The following is a 22,781-nucleotide window of genomic DNA, read 5'->3' on the forward strand; positions in this document are numbered from 1 at the left end:
AAAAGCAATACATAAATTGGATGCTACCTTCAAAATCAAACTGAATCTATCACTATAATCCTTATCTGAATGTTTTCATAAAGACACAGGGAGAAAAGACAGGGGGGAAGCAAAAGAGATTACCATGTACATGATGATGACCATAAAGCAATGAAACCGGTTCCATATATCACACATGAAAACTAGAACATTACTCTATAGCCACACCTAGAAGGCAAATAGAGTCTAAACCAAGTACAGTTTCAAAATTAGTAAGTTTAACAAAGTTGATTGTTTTATCTGTTTATAGAAAATGACACTGTCAACTTTTTTAAACTGGGAAGGAATATCTGTATATTCATATAGCAGTTTAAGATTTACAAAACATTTTATATAATTTCATTTGATCTCCACAACTATCCATGACGTGAGTTATTATCCTCATTTTACAAAGGAAGAAACTGAGATTTAGGCGAATTAAACCCGATGAAAAAACTAGTCTCAAAAGCAGATTCCAATTCATACCTGATTCTAACATACAGACTCTTTCCAGAGTTTTGCTATTATTAATGTTATTTTTGGAGGGAGTTCACATGTGCTATTTGTCCCTTCACCACCCACCATTCATTTTCTTTGCTTTTCAACTTAAGATATACTATGATCAAGAAAAAAGAAAAAAAAAGATATACTATGATCACATAACATTTCCACAACACAGAAAAATATTAACTTTCTTGTTAAATATGAACAAACTGCTTTCAAAAAAACTAAATAAGGAAAAAAAACTGTACAAGAGAAAAAAATGTCCTACATTTTAGCTATGAGTTCAGTATTTCAACTAACATGTAGTAGAAAAATATTAATTTACACAGTTGAGGTATACCACAATTTCACTGCTCCAACCAATGTTGGTATTAAAAATTATAACAAAACTCACCTTACATTAGAAAACCCATTATAATTTCATCTGGCCAAATACCATAGATATAAATCAGATTATCAGCAACAAGTCATGCCAAAACTTTACACTAAGTCAACTTGTTATATACCATTTATAATATTTCTTCTTTGGAACTAACTGTTCTCTGACTATAGTTCTATCTGACCTCATGCTCTTATGAAACTAATTAACATTAGGTGAAATAAACTTTCAAATATATTCTTGAAAAGCTACATGTAAAGTTGATTCTAGTATATCAAATCATTTTTAATGCAGTAATGTAGCTGTTTACAGGAATGTTTAAGAATTTTTGTAAAATTTAATAAATGATCACTCCCAAAGTTTTGTTTATAAGGACATTTTCTAGACTCACCTCCTCCATGATACTTCTCATAACTATTCCGAGAGGCAGTTTCTTACTCTGAATTGATATAACACAAGTTTGTATAATGAAATCACTTTTTTTTTTTTTTTTTTTTTGCTTTGGACTTAAAAAAAATTTCAGGCAACCCAAAGACATCATAAAAAAGGGAAAATAACCCACATGTGTAAAAATATTTATAGCAGCCCTTTTTGTATTGGCAAAGAACTGGAAATTGAGTGGATGTCCATTAATTGGAGAATGACTGAATAAGTTATAAAATGCAATGGAATATTACTGTTTTATAAGAAATGATGAGCAGGCTGATTTCAGACAAGCCTGGAAAGACTTGCATGAACTGATGCTAAGTGAAGTGAGTAGAACCAAGAGAATATTGAACACAGAAAGCACAAGATTTTATGATGATCAACTGCTACTAACTTTTCTTTTCAACAGTGAAGTGATTCAAGACAATTCCAAGAAACTTATGATGGAAAGAGCCATCCGCATACAGAGAACTATGGAGACTCAAATGTGGATCAAAACATTTTCGCTTTTTGTTGTTTAGTTGGGGTTTTTTTCTCCTATTTTCTTTCACCTTTGATCTGAGGAAGGGGAGAGAGAGAAAAAAATTTGGAACACAAGGTTTTGCCAAGGTAAATGTAGTTTTCAACATTCAACATTCAATTTTTGCATGTATTTTGAAAAATTAAAAAGCTGGGGCAGCTAGATGGCACAGTGGATAGAACACCAGCCCTGAAGTCAGAAGGACCTGAATTCAAATCTGGTCTCAAACACCTAACACTCCCTAGCTGTGTGACCTTGGGCAAATCACTTAAGCCTGAAGTAATTGCCTCAGCAAAAAAAAAAAAAAAAAGCTGTTTTTAAAAAAGAAATGATTTCACAATCCAATTAGTTTTATTTTCATCAATACAGAGAACTTCTTTTTCCATTGCTTGATTAAGCAGACATAAGACTCTGTGGGTACTATATTAATAATGACTCCTATGAAAATTCCAGAAAATTAAATTACAGAAAGTGCTTCCAAATTTTACCTGGGTCACTTGGAGGAGAAATGTAGTTGAAAAACTTGGAAAATGTTTTACAGTCCTTTGAAAACTGTTTAAAATATCTATGTTTTCTTTTTGCTTTAACACAGAGAATAAGCTTGACCCCAAAGAAGATATATTAAAACACTGTCTTCTCACTCTTTTTTTTGGGGGGAAGGGGGTGAGGCTTAGGGGGGAAGAAATCGGATTACCCAATTATGGAGCATTACATAGTCTGTCATTTTTTGAGGGGCATATTGGCCAATTCTGATTTTTCTCTGTATTCTTTTTTACAATTTTGCTGCTGAGAGGGATACAGAGGGAATTTTAAGCAATGTAAAAACAAAATGTATCAATTTTTAAAAACTATAATAGAGATTATAGACTTCTTACAGAATCATGAATTCTTACGTAATCCTCTTCTGTTCCATTTTGTATATGGAAATGTTCTCTTTTGATGTCTGTAAAGTTTAGAATTTTTTTTAAATTATAGGGAAAAAAACCCTCAAGCCACTTACTCATCTGAACTTCTAACAACCATTAGAAATAGACCATACTTTTTCTCCAAAATCTGGCTTCTATAAAAATCTGATCAAAGCCTAAGGATACCTTTAGTAATACAACCAAAGTGACAAAGATGACAATAGCAAAGAAACAAGTCTTTTGCATAGTGAATATATTTTAATATCTTGTGTATGTTCTTTAATATATTTAAACTTTTTTCTCTTTTCAAAATAAATGCCTTTTAGGAGATCAATCAATATTCAGTTTAGCATTATATTATTTTCACACTACATATAAGGAAAAAAGACTAGAAATCTTGCCTTAACTGACTCACCAAAAGTCACAAAGCTATGCAATGGGAGAATAGGGACAAAAATGCTGGTTACCTGACTTTTTCTAGTCTATATTCTAATATACCAATAGTACAGATTCAATTTTCTCTTACATACAAACTCTATACAAATTTGTTATATTCTTGTTATCAAAGTAAATTTTAGAAGATGGTATCTTATTTACATTCCTCTCTTTTAAGGCTTAAAGGTACATCTCATTCAGGTGAGGAAGAATGGGGGCACAAAGAAAGGTCCAAGGATTACAGCTGGTCACTTCACCAGGATGGGAAATGGTACAAAACTGTAACTTGCCTATAACTCACATACCTTTAGAGAGTTGCCTGGGGCACTGAGAAGTTAAATGAGTCCATAGTCCCACAGTCAGAATTTACTTGAGGTAAAACTAAATCTACAACTTTCCAGAAGACTTATCTAGTAGGCACTTAATTAGGTTTTTATAGACTAAAGGTTAGTTAACAAGCATTTATCAAGCTGCTACAGCCAGGCATTGTTTAATACAGAAGTAACAAATGGTAAAAGACACAATCTTCTTGAAAGTAAATTTAAAAGTTCTATATCTAAAGACAAGTGAGAGAATTTACTAAACAATAATTGCACTTCTGGAAAGGATTTATACAATGTAGCACAATGTTATTTTCTATAACAGAAGTTCCACCCTCAGAAGGTAAAACTTCAAAAGAGGCAATATGGAAGAGTGATGGAGAGAATGCTTAAGAAATAGACACATGCTTGCTTGCCATCTGGGGGAAGGGGTGGAGGGAAAGAGGGGAAAAGTCGGAACAGAAGTGAGTGCAAGGGATAATGCTGTAAAAAATTACCCAGGCATGGGTTCTGTCAATAAAAAGTTATAATCATGAAAAACAAATAAATAAATAAATAAAAAGAGATAGACACATGCTAGTTGTGTGACTCTAGATAAATTAAGTTCTCATTGTCAAGGTAACTCTAACAAAAGAAGTCACACAATAGCTGATTTGCATTAGTAGAAAGGGGTTGCTCACCAGGAGTTTCCAAAAATCAATGAAAATATGTTGGAACTAAATAAATAAATAAAAAGTCAAGGAGCAAGGAATAGTACTTCATAGAATAATCTGCATCTGTGTATTGCTTAAATTTTTTCAAGTTTGAAAAACTGAGATAATATACTTGTGATAATTTCATATATAGGTCAATGTTGTTATTGTTCTTGAACTGTTTCATGTGTTAGCCTTAATTCTCAAAGAGATTATAACCTCCCCAAAGGCAGAAATCAGATGAATTACTTTTATATTCCCTACAAGATAAGGCACAACAAAAGACATGAAATATAATAAATGTTTATTGATTATTAAGTTTAGTAAAGATCAAGGCAGAAACATTTTGCTTCAGAATGATGCTTCACAATGATGAATATCAGAAGCAAAAGAATGCTTGTTTGTTTAAAAAAACAAAACAGAAGAGTCAGTTTGTGTGCAATGCAAAGAACTATGCATGAAGCTTTTCTGTGAGAAGGGTGACACTGCACAGATCAGTTTTACCTTTTCCACTCAGCCAGATGCCACAATGCCTTTAAAAAAAAACTAAAACTGTTTGCATGGAACATTGAAAAAAATACTGGATTGTGTCAAGACACTCAATTTTGAATCCAGATCCTGTTATTACCCTACCTATTGATCATGAGCAAGTCATCTTATCTTCTAAGGTGATGATCCTGATGGCTCCATAAGACTGAATACAGATGGCAGGAAAACCTCAGTTCAAATCCAGCTGTGTGATTCTGGCCATTTACCCTATCTGGCTATTTCTTCAACTATATAACTGGAGTTAACTATTTATTTTGCAAGGTTTTGTGAGGATCAAATAAATCAATCAATAAACTTTTATTAAGCACCTACTTTGGTGCTTTGTTCTGGGAACTATATTAATACTTAAGCTCTTCCCTTTCTTTCCCCTTAATGGCAGGTAAGGTTGGACTGGACCTCTAAGTTCTTTTCCCAACAAGTGCTAATTTGCAAACAGTATCTGCCAAGACTCTCCTTAATAGCTATATCACATATGTAACCTATCATATCAGAAGTTGGGGTGGGTCATATAACTAGGATGACAAACAATAAATGTATCTGCCTAGGTGCCAGAAGAAAGGTGACTGAGTTGAAACCACAGTAAGAAAAAAAGCCATTTTAAATAAATACAGAAGAAATGGGTTATCCATAATCATCAATTCAAATGTCAAATAGATCTCTATACTTGCACAATGACAGGCAATGACATTCTAATATGAATGTGATAAATTCAAATTTAGTAATTCATGCTTCCTCAAAATAGAGTACATACCCAATAGTTTTTACTAGGTTCATTAGAATTTTTAAAAATTCACATGGACTTTTTTTTTTTAACTCCAAGGTTTCTATTTACAACTGAGATTATTATTTCTTTCCATATTTAGCAAATAGCTTTCATTGTGAGATAAACAGTTAGGTGACTTGAAATCTTACCATTTGTCAGAAGAGCTCCCAAAAAATATAAAAATTAGTTAAGCAGAAAAGCATTTTTCTCCCATTCACCTAATCCAAGAGTAATGGAAAAGATTTGTCTAAGACTTCTCCAAACAAATATTCATTTCTGGGTTGAGATCAAATATGAAAAATTTCCACCCAAAGGGAAAACATCTGAGAAAGTTATGAAGAAGTGAGAAAAGAAGTGTAGAATGGAAATAGATTTTCGGCTTTCACACTAATCACTACTATAAACACTCTAGGCCAGGAAACACTACCTCATAATCAGTATTATCCAAGAACTTCTGGATGAGAACATACTTCATAGAACAGACCTGAGGCAAGTTCAAATGTAAATTAATGAACAAGATGACTGAAAACAAAGATTTAATTATCTTCTTCCGCATCCCATAGCCCTAAACACTAAGTCTTTAACTAAAAACTTTGAACATATTCAGGTTCTTAGCTAACTTATTCAGTTAGCACTCAGCATGCTATAGTGAAATGAACATAGAGACTTGAGTTACAATTGTGTTACTCACTAGCTGTGGGTAAACTTGGACAAGATAACAATCTTTGGGCCTCAGTTTCTTCATGAAAGGTTTAGGCTTAGAGAATACTGAGTTCTTTAGAGCTTAATATGAATTAATAAGGAAAAAAACCATGAAATTATTCACTGTAATGTTTTAAAAAACCTGGAAACAAAATTTATTCAACAATCAAGGAATGGATGAATAGTAGTAAAGGAATGTAATATAATACAAACTGCCATATACAATGATAAAATGAGAATCATAAGAAGACGTGTATGAAGTTATGCAATCTGAGGAAAGCAAACTTAAATGACAAAAGCTACTATAACAATATAAGGGCAAAACAAATAAATTTTAAAAATCAATAAAACTCATCAAATCCTCCCTCCCCCACAAAAAAGGTAACATTTTATCAAAGTTAAAGAACACACTCTTCCTTTCTACAACTACAGAACTGGAAAGTGATACGTATTATCAATAACAATCACACTATTTGGTAGTTTTTAATTTATTTGACTAAATACTTTTGAGACTATGAATTGTGATACATGTTTGTATCAAAACAAAACAATCAGTAAAAAGAAATAATGTGGTATTTCTGCAATAAAAAGAACAAAGCTTTCAAAAATTATATTGCATCTGATTACTGCTTACACTATCTCTCACTCACTCTCAGTTGATTTTACTTAACCCTTTTTCTTCATTTCTAGAGAGTGCTTTGAGAGACGTGTAAGTAGGAATGACATATAAAAATAAAAGGTATCAATAAAATATTTTTAAAATAATGTAGCGTCACCTCCACACCAAGATATAGTACTATGGCAAAACTGTAGTGGAGGCCATATATTTACACTAGTAAACTGTTATGACAGCACCAGAAAAGGACTAACCTTTTTCCACAACCTTTATGATAAAAATCTAGTTGAAAAGATAAGACTAACACACCTGACCCAAACCACAATAGACATTAAATCTAATACTAAGATATGTAATATAAACTATAAATTATATAGTTTAAAACTGATAGAAATGGATGATGTAATACTTCAAAAAGCTGGGTCTTGAAAGATAGGAAGGCTTTATCCATATTTCCTTCAAAAAAAAAAAAGACTGAAAATGTATAACCTATTAAAAACAGTCATTTAATAACTATCATCATAGTTTAAGGAACAGGCTGGGTCTTTTGCAATTTATTCTCCTGAATATTTCTTTTTAAAAGAAAACAAAAACATCTTTCTTTTAATAACAGTGAACCACTGCTTTTATTTTTCCAATTAATCCTTAATTCATTATCTATTACTTTCTTCTTTCATCTTTTTTAAAAATTTCTTTTGATAACCTCTTTTTAAAAATCCAAGCAAAATCCAACTCCCATCAAAACTGTATGAATTGTGAAGCAATAAAGATATTTTTAACTAATCTCAACACATTTCTTTTCCATCATCTCACACAAAAAAGTTTCCCTCACTCTCCAATAGAGGTCCACTTGAAATGATAGGCATGATGCCAGAAATTCAATCACTTCTAATAAACAGATTCCATTTCTGAGACCACATAATAGGCAACATTTTAATTAAGCTCATATGCTGCAAATTCCTTAGCACACTGATGCATTCAAGTCAGTTTTTCCAGAGGAACATATAAGAGAAGCTAAGTGATTTAATCACTACATTACAATGAGAGAACCCTAAGGGGAAAACAAACACAAAACTATAGAATATTTAAGTTGCAAGCCTAAAGTCAATGGTTAGATTGAGATCTTTGAAAGCAAAAACTTTGTCTTATTTTTATCTACACACCTTCCAGTATCTAGAAAGAATTCAAATATTGGAGGGAAGGAGAAAAAAAAGAATACACAAGCAAAAAAAGGGCAATCTGTAGTACTCTGTCCAAGACTGTTATACTTAGTAATGAGGAGTCAACTCTTTTAAAAGGAGTACTTCAATGGATCTGTGATATGTACTTCCTCCATCAATGCAGCTCATAACCTCTTGATGTTTTCTCATTCTGTGCAATTCTTATGACTTTTAACAAATAATCCATAGAGATGTGCCCAAAGAAGTCTTCTGTTCTTTATTGCTGTGAGAAAACCAGAGTCACTCAAGTTTGTCCATTTGTTACCGTTCATCATTATGTAAGTAGGCTGCAACTCCTTACACCCAACATGTCAATCTACCTATCCACAGTCCTCTGGGCCACCTGCAATTCTAATTTTGTTGAGAAAGTGATATTCCATAATTCTCAAATAACTAGCATCACCAAGAGAATATTCAATATTAAAAAAAATTAGCCTCTGAAGGAATAACTTTGTATCATTAAAATCTTTATTTCTCAGCATTTCAAAATGCCTAAGTTGTATTTTAAAATCTCCAAATACATAAGATTACTCAGGAAATTTCTATTTTCAACCCATCTCAGTTTCTAAAAAACATCATTATCATCATCAGTAAAGAAATTTATTAATTTATTCATTACTAACTTAAAACTTAGGAATCAATATACAATCTTTCAGTGTTTACATCCTTTGGGTCAAATAAAGAAATGCCTCATGTATACCAATACATTCATATTAGTACTTCTAATGGTAGAAAAAAACTAAAAACAAAATTCAACTGTGAAATGACTGGGGTGGGGGGGGGGGGAATTTGCTATATACGATGATAAAAGAATATCATCATGCCATAAAAAAATAACACATATGACCAATTTGGAATAAAATGAAAATATCTGTTGATCTAATGATGCATGGAAAGAAAACAGAGCCAAGAAAATAATAATAATAATGATGGTTATAGCAAAGCAAATGAAAACTATACAAGATATTTAAAATGGGACTAAATTCCAAGGCCAATCTTGGTTCCAGGGAACAGATTATGAAAGAAACCACCATCTTTTTGATTATATGGGTATGGAATATTGCATGCATTCTCAAATAGTGGCTGTTTTGAGTGGTTTTACATTTTCCTTGTTCAGATGAGCATTCTATAGAATGGAGTGGAGAAAAGTGAAACTGGAAAAAAATTAATGAAAAAAAATGAATCAATAAAATTTTTAAACTGACTAAATGATCAATATGTTTGTGGCATAACACTTAACTGTTAAATATAAATATAAATAATAAATATAAAATTGAATACTTAACTTAAACTTTCTTTGAAACAATAGAATATTTGCTCAGACTTCATTAAATATATTCAATGAATGCTCATTAAACATAACATTTTAGATTCTTTAAAACACAAAAATACAAATTTATTATCAAATTATGACCAAAGAAGGAAAAAAATTGTTTACAAATTAATTTCTGGATTATATTACTTTATTACTAGACTAATCTTAAGTTAGAGATTGTATCTTAAAACATCTTAACATCTTCATGAGCTTCCGGCTCTTTTTTTCCAAGGCTTACCATAGAAAATATACAAAGCATAGATATTAAAATCTTTTCTGAATTTTAATTAGGGAGAGAGATAAAAGAAAGGGAGGATAAGTGGCTTGCCCAAGATCATACAGATTTAATAAGTGAGTATGAATTTGAAGTTAGGTCCTCCTCACTCCAAGACAGGTACTGTTAATTACTTTTGAAGTGTTGTTATACCTAACCTCCATAAGAAAGAATCTAAATTTTAGTCCAGTTTTGCCACTCCTTTCTTTCTCAAAGTAGTGACTTTGGACAAGTCATATCTTGTCCCTAAGTATTAGTTCCTTTAAAAGTAAAATGGAGAGTCTGGACTTCATTTCACTTCTAATCTTTTATGATTCTAAGGAGAAAAACAACTTGAAAAATTATCTGTCACACAAGTGCAAAATTAATTCATGACTAAAAATTTAAAGATATACCAAATATGATGGATCATAAAACATATTAAAACAACTAAAAGCCAAAGAATTACTAAATGTTTCTCCTGAATTGAGTGCTGTATGTTTCATCTGATTTTAGCTGAAAGTTTTCTGATCAACTCTGAAAGTTTTCAAGCTTTTCAAATTAGCAAAAATTTTAAAGCATGACAAATTCAACTAGGAGAGAGCTATTTTCTGCACTTAAAGGAAGCCTTTGCCATAAAGAGAAGAATGCTTCAAACAATCAATCTTACAAGTTATCTTTAAATACGTGTGTTTAAAACACTTAGATACAGCTAATTCTATGTATATTAACAAGCAGCCATTTTCTCTGTCAAACTATACTTCAAGAACTGATCCAGATTTTTTTTATTAATTCCATAGGAAAGTCCGAGGTCTTAGGAATTTGTTTTTTATACTGTTGATTAAACCAGCAAGGTATCACATGAATTCCCAGCTTTCAAAGCTTCATAAACAGTCTTTCTTCATAATCTATAGGAAAATCAGTGGGAAAAATGAAAATACTCAAATATTTTCAGTAGACCATTTTCCATAAACAGAAATAAATTTACTTACTTGAGAGAGTAAGTAAAAAATCAAAATCAGAAATGCTTTTCCAAAGTTAACACTAACCTAATGATCAGACATTCAGTTTTACTTACTGGCACAAGTTGCCCTAGGGAGATTTTTAGAATATGGTTTTAAAATAAAAGGCAGCTTAATCAAAAATTAAACACTGTTAATCTTAGACTGTCAAAGGTATTTAGCTAGCAATAGTTAAGACAGCTTGATGGTTTCAAAAAATATATAATTCTGTCTCCAAACCTTGCAACAGAAGCTACAGAAAACTTGCAAAATACTTTTTGTGACAAAAACTTCACCAAAAAGGTGTTATGGTCTCTTACTGAATGTATCATATTTATGTATCATCAACTCATCACACAGAAATCTCAGAACTACTCTTTTCCTAAGAAAGGGAATCTTAATGTATCAAAAGTAAGGTAAGTAATCCAGAATTAACATCATAGAATTATTTTAAGTGGATATACACACTGGAATATCCATTCCCTTTGCCCTAAATTAGAAAGGCTATTTTTATCACATAAACTTACCATCTTTTATACAAATGAAAACTGATTTACCAATATTAATGTCAATATATCACTACCATCATTATCAACATGAAAATTCTTTATCATTAGTCATATATTTTAATTCAACTCTTTAATTACAAACAAAATTAACACTTCAATGAGATTTGAGGAAGAAGTGAAAATAACATTCAGTATCAGGATAAAAAAGAAAAAATAAAGTACCACAATTCAATTTGAGCTGAAATTCACCAATAGTTTCCAGTCAACTGAAAGAGAAGTTTTCTCCAAGTTGTTTCCCTAGATTTCAGAAATCTGCATAAAACACAAAAATCACATTTGTAACTTACCTGAATTCTCTGCTTTCATTGTATCTCCTATTTGATGAGGCCCGTTGGGGTGCTGTTTCCATTAGTAACTTCTGAGTTAGCCTGCTGGCTGGAGCGGAATCTCTGCCATGATCTTCTTCTGCATCTTGGTCACACTTCCATTCCTCATCCTCATTCAAAGTGGGCAAATATCCAGGTATACCTTTCCCCGTCCCTGACCCAGGGCTTTGATCACTAAAGATTTTAGGGCTTTCCAAACCCGTCCTCGTGTATTCCAAATAAATATCTGATTTAAGGAACAAGGGGTAGGTGTTATCCTCCATCATAGATTGGACCTCAGTTTGGGCCTGGTCAAACATGGCAGGATCAATATGTTGCTTCATGATGCAATCTTTTATGAAGCTCTTTGTAGCTGGTTTAGTCTGACGAGATACGATACCATTACTATCAAGAATGTATTTTCTGTAAATAGCTTTTGCCAACTTAAGCCTCTTTTCTTCATTGGAGTCACAGGGCTCCAATTTCCTAAAGCCACTGCAGGCAAACCAGAAGTCTAGCAAATCTGCAGAGTCTTCTTGCTTCAAGAAAGTCCTAAATAGATTTATTCCATCTTGATCATCCAGCAAAGAATGTAATGACTCAGCCCATTTCAAATATGGGGGTGTAGGTGAAGCACTTCCTTCAGGCTCATACCCCAAATCCAGATCTGATCGCCTCGGGGTGGCCGTGGAAGTCTCATTTTTAATCCCATCGCCTTTCCCAAAATAAAAGCTGTGGCTGACTGGTCTGGGATCTGTGGAAACCAGTTCACCTTCCTCACCAGGAACTGGGGGCCTGGGAGCATCTTCAGTGAAGCTCCCCCCAAGGTCCAAGGGGAAACCCTGTTCTTGGACATTCATTTTGGGGCTCTGTGTTCCTCAAGAGATAATGATTGCAGCACCCTAATCTCAGTACACCAGTACATATAGTTCCAAAGTGAATCAATCTGTCCTGTTGAAACCATTAAGAGGACAAAGATTAGGAAAAGTAGTCCTGTAAAAATACAGCTATTTAGGTTTTTTACAAGACAAGACTACAGTACCCTACCCTCCCACCACATGAACTAAAAATAAAGTATTTCTCAGATTTTCAGCAAAATATTTTTTAGTTTGTCCATTTTTGCTTCATTATTTGGGACAATGAACATACAAGGCTTTCTTTAATTCAATATATGAACTAGTTAGGCAACTTATTTATAAAATGCATGTAATTAAAATTTACACACACACACACACACACACACACACACACACACACACACACACACACACTGAAATTTGGTCTAAGGTAACAACATTCCCAATAGTCTTAAGATTGGAGGAGTACCTCTTCTCATAAGGAAGAAACCTTCAATTACCAAAAATGTCTCTAACCCCATCAAAACCTATCTTCACCACTCCAACTCTGCTAAATACTATTTTACATGGTATTTGCTTTTTGTATACTTTTTAAATCTATAAATTAGAATATTCATTTTCTTTTTTAAGCAATAAAAGCTTCATATTCTTTGCTAGTAACACCCCCATATCATGTATTCTCTACATATTAAATAAATTTTGTCTAGAATTACTTACAAAACTTCTAAATTATAATAAAAAGTTTCACTAAACTCAAAATAAAAGAAAAAGAAACGTGTGATAACTTGTGACCTACCCAAAACTGCTACTGGTAGGGTAATAGAATTGTTACTTTTTAATATTCTTCTTACCAAAAAAGTATATTGTTAGTAACTAAGGGTCCTAAACAATCTGAAGAATCCCAATAGTGTAAAAAATCAGTAATAAAATGAAATTAAGATATAACTACTAGCTAAGGAAGTGTCTCTCATGACCCAATTCTGTATTTTGATAACCAAATTATCATACTACATTTATAACTAGATGTTACTAAATATCTATTATCTGATTAGCTTTTATAGACCAAGATGCTAAAAAAGACTCCCTCTCAGGCAGTCTCCTAGCTGTAGCTATTTGCAGGTGGCTAACAAATTCTTTAAAGTACTTCCCTGATCCTCATATGAGACATCTAGTTAAGTTTAAGTCCACTAGTGCCACCTACTCTGGTGTTAAGTCAAATACTGGGTTGATGACTTGTAAAATTCCCATGTGGTTTGACCACATATTTTAAACATTTAAAGTGGGTCAAGTGCTGAGAGATCACTGCCTTATAAAGCAGATCTCAAGCTACCTCTGCAAATGAACTATGATCAGAACCTTTAAAAATCAGGATTGAACTAAATTAGGCAGCAATTACAAAATTATAATACTTTATAGTTTATAAATCACTTTCCTCACAACAACCCTGTGAGGTAGGAAATATAAGTATTAACCCCCATTTGACAGATGAAAAAACTGACACTCAAGAGAGAGAGAAAAAAATTTGTCTAAAGTCAAAAAGCTAGAAAGAGCTAAGATTACAACCAAGTCCAATGCTCTTTCCATAAAACTATGTTGTCTCTTCTACTTCTTTCATCCATTTGTATGGCTCTCCATGGGAATCTATATTTATGAGGGTATCATTCTGTTTGCTTGAGATAGAGAACAGGGCACTTACAGATGGCTAGGAGTGAGTGCCACTGATAAATATGAGTTAGGTCACAATTATATGACCCAAATGACATTTCTGTTGCTAATGATTTCTAAAAAATGATTGGCTGTGCTATAATCTCCAACTCAGCAGGGACCGCCAATTTCTTAAGGTCAAATCTCTCTATGTTTTGGTATCCAGCTGCTCAGAGATCACTTCAATTGAAAATTAATTTTTTCAACCCAGTCCACATTTACTGAGCACCTGTGTACAAAAATATTTCACTGGGTCTATCAATATGTAATGTATTATTTGTCCACAATGCCATCTTGTAAAAAAGAGCCAAGGCAATTAGTTACTCCTAAATTAGAATATACTAGACAACCTGCAATTCTCAAGAAATGCCTAAAAAATTAATTTTAAAAAATATAATTGCTAAATTATTCCCTAAAATGTTTGATGATTATGTGCTGCCTCACAATACCTTTTTCAATATATTATTGCTGACAGCCAATTTAAAATAGCATTTTATGGTTATGTGCTCTATATCAACAACCCTCACAACAACCCTGTGAGGTAGGTAATGACAAGTTTATTATTTCCACCTTACAAATCAGGAAACTGAGGATCAAAAAAAGTAAAGTGACTTGCCCAACATGACACAAACAGTTAACAAAAGAGCTTAGAACCAAGTTCTCAATTTTTAATCCAGTGTTTTTTTCTACATAACACATTGCTTTTCTGTAATGTTTTCTAAAGCATATACTGCAATTTAATCTGTGCATATCTTGTTTTATATTTCTGTTTTCTACTTGTGTCCCACAGCACAGTGAACTTAACAGGTCCTCAGTAAATATATTATTAATTTACAATAAAGAGTATCTTGCATATAGCTGACATTCAACAAATATTTATCAACTAATCTGTTTTAAGTGAAATTTCCAAAATGCTTAACTTTGAGTATTCCTTTGTATTAAAGATCCCATAACTTTCTTCGACTTCATTATAGGAATGATAACAAAATTATCATCCAATGTTTCTTTATAAAGTTAAAGCTAATAAAACATCAATATACCAATAAAATACTTCTTGATGAAATACACTATAACAAGCATGGGATAATGGAATGAGAAGATCTAAGCTGTAGGTGATTTTAGCCACTAAACTGGATGATCTTAGGCAAAGCACTTAATTCCTCCGGGCTTCAGTTTCCTCATTTGTCAAAAAAAGGAATTGGACTAGATCACCTTTCCTTTCTTTTACTTCTCTAATGTTAAACTTATCTTTCTCCACACAAATGAAATACTTCAGATTCTTTCCACCTCCAAGGATTGTCAATTAACACAAAACAGGAGACACTTGCTATCTCCACAAGTACCAAAAAGGAAACATCTCCCACCAAATCATGCAGACTGGTAAAACATATTGTATTCTTTGATTCTTAGGTTTCCATCAGAGAAAAAAACCAGTACAAAGTCCACTCACTCACTCAATAAATAAATAAATAAAATGCAGTTAAATTAATTCATGCTAGAATAAAGTGACCACAGATATGCAAGCCTGGCCCAAAGCCTGTAACCTCCAACAACAAAATTCTTCCTTGAAAGGAATGTGCCTTTAAAAGTCTGATATGCCTTTTTAATTTAAGGATTGCATAAGCTCCTTTCCTGAGTACCATGTGCCTGGACTCTTTAAAAAGTGATGTGATCACTAACTTGATTCTCTCCCCACAGGGGGGAAAAAAAAAAAAAAAAAACAGAAACATATTTCAAACCAGACTAAGGGAGAACAATTCAAAAGCTACTGAAAATCAAATAGGAACATGGTCTTTTAAGTGACATCCTAACCTTTTCCCCCCAGATGAATTTCTTAGAATTGAAACTGAGCTATTCTTACACATTGTTTCAGGTCAGGTACAGTTTCCCACTCAACTAGACTATATGTGAACTCCTGTAGAAGGGCCTGTGGATCTCAAGTAAACTTGAGACACTTCCTGCAGGGAAAAGCATAGAACCTTATTGTGCAGCCAAAAAAAAAAAAAAAAAAAAAAAAAGCTAATCTCCACAATAAAAACCCTTTGTAAAAATATTTTAGAGTTGGGTTGAATGAAACCACGAAAGTATTGATGTATTTACTCTTTTGTCTTCTGAAGTTAAAGTTTTACCAACTCCCTCTAACACTGGTTTTGAGACTGCCTATTCTTAATGCTTCCTTGGTGGAGTTTTGGAGGAGGAGGGGTGACTTCTAAAGAAAAAAAAAAATCACTACTAGGTAAGGCTTAGTCTTTGGCCACAAAGATAGGTTTGTTACCTATCATCTTGGAAGGTTATAGAAGCTAGGGGTAGTCCCTGAATTTTGAAGTCAAACCTCTTTATTAGTACATGTACAGAAAAACAATAATATTTCTGTTCCAATTTGAGAGTATATTAGTCTCTTAATAGCCTTCAAGTCTAGTTTTGGGATTGTAACAATCTATTCTTCAAATCTCCAACTTGCTTCGAATGAAGTGTCCTCTTCAACCTGCTTGCCTCCTTCCCCCTTTCTACCCCCCAATAGTTCACATACAGAACTAACTTCAATTTAATCTCTGCCCTCCTCTGTTTTCAAGTCTCCTTAGGTGGATAACTTCTTTGTACATTTAAATTCGGATAGATTCATTTATCACCATTCACAACTTGAGATTTTCCTTATGCTGCACATTTTTTTTTGAGGTGGAGAGAGTGGAGGGGGTCAGAGAACAAGATTGTGGGTATATGTGAATTCAAAGCCTTCTGTTCAAATAGCATCCAGATATATTCCTCTATCCCATTTTATCTACACAAAACTAGTGATGCTTACTTCTCTGAGTAAGCCTCTGAGGCCCTTTCTACCCTACATTCTCATACTAACCTCCAGAGCCATAATTCACTTATAAACTCATAAGCAAGTCTACCCCATACTCCTCTGCCTAAGTCTCCCCACGTCTCCTGCAGCTTTCCCAAACATCATTTCCCATCCTCAATCCTCAAGAATTCCTAAGTCCCCTTTTATGTCTTCTCAGGCATCTCCAGGTGTCCTCTTCAGACTCCCCTCTCTCCTCCTCACAGGCCTTCTAGCCTCCCCTTCCTTCTCATCCTTTCAGACTTCCCAAGTCTCCCCCCTTCCTTCTCTTCTTTGGCACCTCCACGGCCCTTCAACCTCTCGAATACCCCAGTCCCCTCTTTCCTTCTCCCCGTAAGTACCTCGGGTCCCTCCTTCCCTCTCCTCCTCTCAGACACCTCCGGGTCCCTCCTTCCTTCTCTCAAGCACTCCAAGGCCTCTCTTCCTTCTCTCAGGCACCCCCGGCGTCCCCTTTTTCTGCTCCCCTCAAGTACTCTTTCAAACCTCTTCTCTCAGGCACTCCTGGGTCCCCCTTCCTTCTCCCCTCAAGTACTTCCAGAGCCCCCTTTCCTCCTCTCAGGCACCCTCGGGTCTCCCCCTTCCCTCTGCCCTGAAATACCCCGGCTCTCCCCTGCCCTCTCCTTTCAGGCACCCCCGGTCTACCCTTCCCCCTCTTCCTATCAGACACCCCAAAGGTTCTCTCCTCCTCTCAAGCACCCCAGGATTCCCTCTTTCTTTTCCCCTCAGATATCCCCGGGCCCCTCCTCCCTCTCTCCCCCGGACTCGCGCTCCCTCCGACCGGGCCCGGGCCTAGCATGGGGCCCTGACCTTCGCCGCAGCAGCCAACCTCTCTACAATGGCCCGGCTCCTGGGCCGGCGGGCTCCGTTCCGGGCCCGGGCCTGCCCCGCTCCCCGCTCCCAGCTCCCCGGCCCGGCCTCCCCCCTCAGGAATGCGCGGCCCCGGCCCGGCCCGGCCTGGCTCCCCACTCACCCGCGCGGCGGCGGCGGGTCCCGGTCCCGGGGCGGGCGGGCGGCCCGGCCCATGCGGCTCAGAGGAGGCCCGGCGGGCGGGACGGGGCGGGGGCGCGGCCCCGGGCGGTCCCCATGGCGGCGGCAGCAGCGGCTGCCTCCGGGGCGGGGAGGGAGGCCCGCGGAGCGGGGGCAGCGGGCTGGGGAGCGGAGCCGGAGCCGAGCCTGAGCAGAGCCCAGGCTGCGCCGACCGCCCGACCCGGCCCAGCCCGCTCCTGCCCCGCCCGCTCTCTAGCCTCTGCCTCCGCCGCCTCCGCTCCCCGTCCCAGGCCCGTGCTCTGGGCCCCTGTTCCGGCGTTCCGGCTGCAGCCCCGGCCCCGGCCCCAGCCCCGCAGAGGCGGCCCCTGCCTGCTGTGGCTGCTCCTGCCGCGGTTCCTGCCGCCCGAGCCGGGAGCCCGAGCCCCCGAGCCCAGAGAGCTTCAGCTCAAATCCAGAGCGCCCCCCTCGGCACCGCCGAGAATTGCGGGGGAGGCCCGGGGCGGGGAGGGGGGTGGTGGTGCGGGGGCGGGGCGGGGCGGGGCCCTGAGAAGCAACGAAGCTGGAGGCGGGACGTGACGGTGCGAGGTGGGGGAGAAGGGAGGAGGAGCTTGAGGAGTGGGAGGAGGGGCTAAAGGAAAAAGGCTGGAGATGGGAGGGAGGGGAAAACGAGAGGGAGTGCGGCTGAGGAAGAAAGATCTAGTTTTGACGATGAGCAGAGCCTTGAAACCTCAGCTGCTCCCCGGTTAGCTCATCAGTAAAATGAAGGGAATGGAATTCATCTCAAAAATTTCTTTCACTATGAGTCCTAATTCGAGGGAAAGAGAAGGAAAAGGTGGAGAGGAAGTAACGGGGAGGAAAAAAAGAAAAGCGGGGGGAGAGGGGGGAGGAAGGGGAGAGAGAGGGGGGAAGAAGATGAGAGGGAAGGGAAAGCGGAGAGGAAAAGAGAATAGGTGAGAAGAGAAGGAAAGAGACCGGAGGGAAAGCAGAGAAGGAGAAGAAGGGCTGTAAGAACTGCCACAGGAGATTGGGATATTAAGTGAAGCCTAGCAAAGAATAGGAGGTGAATTAGAAAAAGATGAAGAGAAAAAAAACTCCTGGAAAAATAAAGATGATCCATCCTAAGCTTCCTCTTCTCTACTCTATACCTCAAAATCCCTCTTTTTTTTCTTTTATTTCCCATTATCTTTTCCTTAGTTCCAGTCCCTGATAACCCTACAACTTTGTCATCTTGGGCCCCATCTCCTCAAAAAGTGATCATTTCCTCTCTCTCACCTTCAATATCTCCTTATCCTCTGAGTTATTCCTACAAAAATATCCAGGTTTTCACACATCTTTTAAAGACACGAGCGTGCACACATGCACAAAACACCTTTGATAACTACTTTCCCTCAGGCTATAGATCTACCTCTCTCCAGTGATAGATTGGAGCCTTTCTCCTCCCATTCAATTTTCAATACTAGCATTTGGACTTCTGACCCCAGTACTTAATTGAAGCTGTTCTTTCCCAGGATATCTGCTAAATCCAAGAGAACTTTTTGCAGTCCTAATTGTACATGCCCGAAGCTTTTGATTCCTTTCTTCTTCTCTCCTTCTTTGAATTACTCAGAATCATAGATTTAAAGAAAAGGAAATGTCCACCTAGAGAAAATAAATTACTTGCTCAAAGTCACAATTAGCAAGAGTCTAAAGCTGATTTAGAAGCCAGGTTTTTTTTGGATGCCAAGTTCAATGCACTATCCATTCTGCCACTGGCTCCTGATCAGCTTTCTTTTAGCTCTCCTTCAATTCTAAATGTTCCATTTCAAACTCTTTTGCTAGATCATCATCACCTTCCTTGCCCACTACATGCTGGTATTCTTGGCCCTATTCTTTCTCCATTAATGTCCTGATCAATTCCCATAGGGGCTCAGTTATCATCCAGTCTCTCAAAGCTATGTAGCTAGGCTTTATCTCTTCACCAGATTCCAGTGCTACTTTTTCTACTGTCTGCTGGACATCTCTACTCAGATGTTCCATAAGCATGTCAAAATCAATCTACACAGAACATTTATTTTGCCTAAAACATATCCCTATCAAACTTCCATATCATTTCTGTCAGCCCAGACTAACAACACTAGAACAATAATCCTCTTTTCACTCTCCCTCAATCCCCAAATTTTAATCCTATAATACTGCCTTTACAATATCTATTATCACTCCCCTTCTACGCAATCATTACCCTAATTTACATCCTCATTATCTCTCAGCTGAACTATGGCAAACTCTCCTTTCTCAAATTCATCCTCAACACAGTTGCTAAATTGATATTTCTAAAATAAAGACCATAGTACAGACATCTTTCATCAAAATTCTTTAATAACTTTCTAGCTTCTAAGAGAAACATAAACTTTCTTAGCATGAAATCTTAAGACGTTTTCAGATTTATGATGACAAGATGGTGGAATGAGGAAGGAACCCTCTGAATACCTCCCAAATTCCCCTCCAAAGCACCTCAGAATTGATCTAGGAACAGGAAAGCAGCTTCACAGAAAAGGTATGTTTTACTGGGATAGGAGAGGACTGAGGTCTAAGAACTGCAGCAGCAGCCAGCCTCATAGCAAAGACCCCCAATTCTCACATAAAAACATCTAGTCACAAAAAAGACAGAAAAATAAGCACAAAACAACAACTGCAACAAAAGAGCTCAACTATAGAAACTTACTATGTTAATAGGAAGGATCAAGGAATAATAATAACAGGGTAATAGTGTCAAATGGCTATACATGAAGCCTCAAAGAAAAATTAAATTTGGACTCAGGACTAAAAAGAATTGCTGGAAGATGTTAAAGGGGATTTTAAAAAGCAAATTAGATAAGTAGAAGAAAAACTGGGGAAAGAAATGAGAGTAACGAAAGAAAATTATGACAGAAAATCAATACCATGGGAAAATATATACAAAAATTCACTGAGGAAAATAACTTCCTAAAAATAAAGCTGGCCAAATGGAAGAGGAAGTACAAAACCTCACTGAAGAAAACAATTTCTTAAAAATTAGAATTAAAAAAAAATGACTAATGACTATGACATCTCAAGATATGATAAAACAAAATGTGAAATTTCACATTGGAAAAACAACTGATTTAGAAAATAGATCCAGAAGGGATGATATAAGAATTATTGAGCTAGCTGAAAGCCATGATGAAAAAAGGAAGAAAGGAAGGAAAGAAGGAAGGAAGGAAGGAAAAGGAAAAGAAGGAAGGAAGGAGGAAAAGAAGGAAGGAGGGAAGAGAGGAAGGAAGGAAGAAAGAAGGAAGGAAGGAATGAAGGAAGGAAGAAAGAAAGGAAGGAAGAAAGGGAAGTGAAAGGAAGGGAAGGGAAGGGAAAGGAAGGGAAGGGAAGGGAAAGGAAGGAAGGAAAGAGAAGGGAAGAGAAGGAAAGGGAAAGAAAGAGAAGGGAAGAGAAGGAAAGGGAAGGGAAGGGAAGGAAAGGGAAGAGAAGGGAAAGGAAGGGAAGGGAAGAGAAGGGAAAGAAAGGGAAAGGAAGGGAAGAGAAGGGAAGGGAAGGGCAGGAAAGGGAAGGGAAGGGAAGAGAGAAAACCTGGACAGTATCTTTCAAGAAATCATGAAAGAAAACTGCCCTAATGTCTTAAAACCAGAGGACAAAATAGAAATAGACTCTACTGATCAATGCCTGGGAAAAAAAATTCCATAATGAAAACTCCCAGGAGCATCATACTGAAATTCCAAAATTCACAGATCAAGGAAAAAGTACTGCAAGCAGCCAAAAGAGAACAGTTCAAAGATCATGTGTTATAGCAAGGATTACACAGAATTTGATGGTTTCCACATTAAAGAACTGCAGGGTTTAATCATCTACCCAGAAAAAAACATATTTAACAAAATAGAAAACTTTCACACATTTCTAATCAAAACATAAGAATTGAGCAAAAAAAATTGACCAAATACAAAGCTCAAGGTAAATGCAAAAAGATAAAAAAGAAACAAGTGAAAGCACAAGAAAAAAATTGTTTATATTTCTATATGGTAAGATAATATTTGTAACTCTTAACAACTTTATTATTATAAGAGCAATTAGAAGGATTGTATGTAGACAGAGGCAGGGATATAAAGTGACAAAAAACAAAATAAAGGAGTAAGAAAAATAATTACACTGAAAGAAGAAGGAGGGGAGAGATTGGAGTAAATTATCCCACATAAAAGAGGCATGAAAGAACTCACACTAAGAAAAGAAGTAAAATAGTTAAATCAATCTTAGAAAAAAAAAAATAAGTAATCAATGAACTTCCTAAGAAAAAATTCCCAGAACCAGACAACAGAAGGAATCCTATCAAATTCCTTTTACAACACAAATATGGTGCTGTTATCCAAATCAGAAAGAGTCAAAACACTCTATTTTATAAGAAATCAAGCCATTCTCCAATTGATAAATGATCAAAGGATATGAACAGACAATTTTCAGATGATGAAATTGAAACTATTTCTACTCATATGAAAGGGTGTTCCAAATCATTATTGATCGAGAAATGCAAATTGAGACAACTCTGAGCTACCACTACACACCTGTCAGATTGGCTAAGATGACAGGCAAAAATGATGAATGTTGGAGGGAATGCGGGAAAACTGGGACACTGATGCATTGTTGGTGGAGTTGTGAACGAATCCAACCATTCTGGAGAGCAATCTGGAATTTTGCCCAAAAAGTTATCAAACTGTGCATACCCTTTGATCCAGCAGTGCTACTACTGGGCTTATACCCCAAAGAGATACTAAAGAAGGGAAAGGGACCTGTATGTGCCAAAATGTTTGCGGCAGGTCTTTTTGTAGTGGCTAGAAACTGGAAAATGAATGGATGCTGATTAATTGGAGAATGGTTGGGTAAATTATAGTATATGAATGT

The 22,781-nt window shown here is 36.2% G+C and overlaps 1 protein-coding gene across 2 annotated transcripts in view; it reads right to left on the reverse strand.

Annotated features, from left to right (window-relative positions):
- The window catches only part of AXIN1 (axin 1), a 154,529-nt gene extending 136,578 nt beyond the window's left edge, over positions 1 to 17,951 (reverse strand). For both annotated transcript variants that reach the window (XM_051968864.1, XM_051968853.1), the window contains exons 1-2: positions 17,869 to 17,951; positions 11,475 to 12,443 (exon numbers count right to left, since the gene is read on the reverse strand). In XM_051968864.1, coding sequence (XP_051824824.1) covers positions 11,475 to 12,352 — 878 coding nt within the window. In that variant the 5' untranslated portion in view covers positions 12,353 to 12,443; positions 17,869 to 17,951. The remainder of the gene's footprint in view (positions 1 to 11,474; positions 12,444 to 17,868) is intronic.
- Between the last annotated feature and the right edge of the window lie 4,830 nt (positions 17,952 to 22,781).

Source organism: Antechinus flavipes, chromosome 1, assembly GCF_016432865.1.
Source record: "Antechinus flavipes isolate AdamAnt ecotype Samford, QLD, Australia chromosome 1, AdamAnt_v2, whole genome shotgun sequence".
Lineage (NCBI taxonomy): Eukaryota > Metazoa > Chordata > Mammalia > Dasyuromorphia > Dasyuridae > Antechinus > Antechinus flavipes.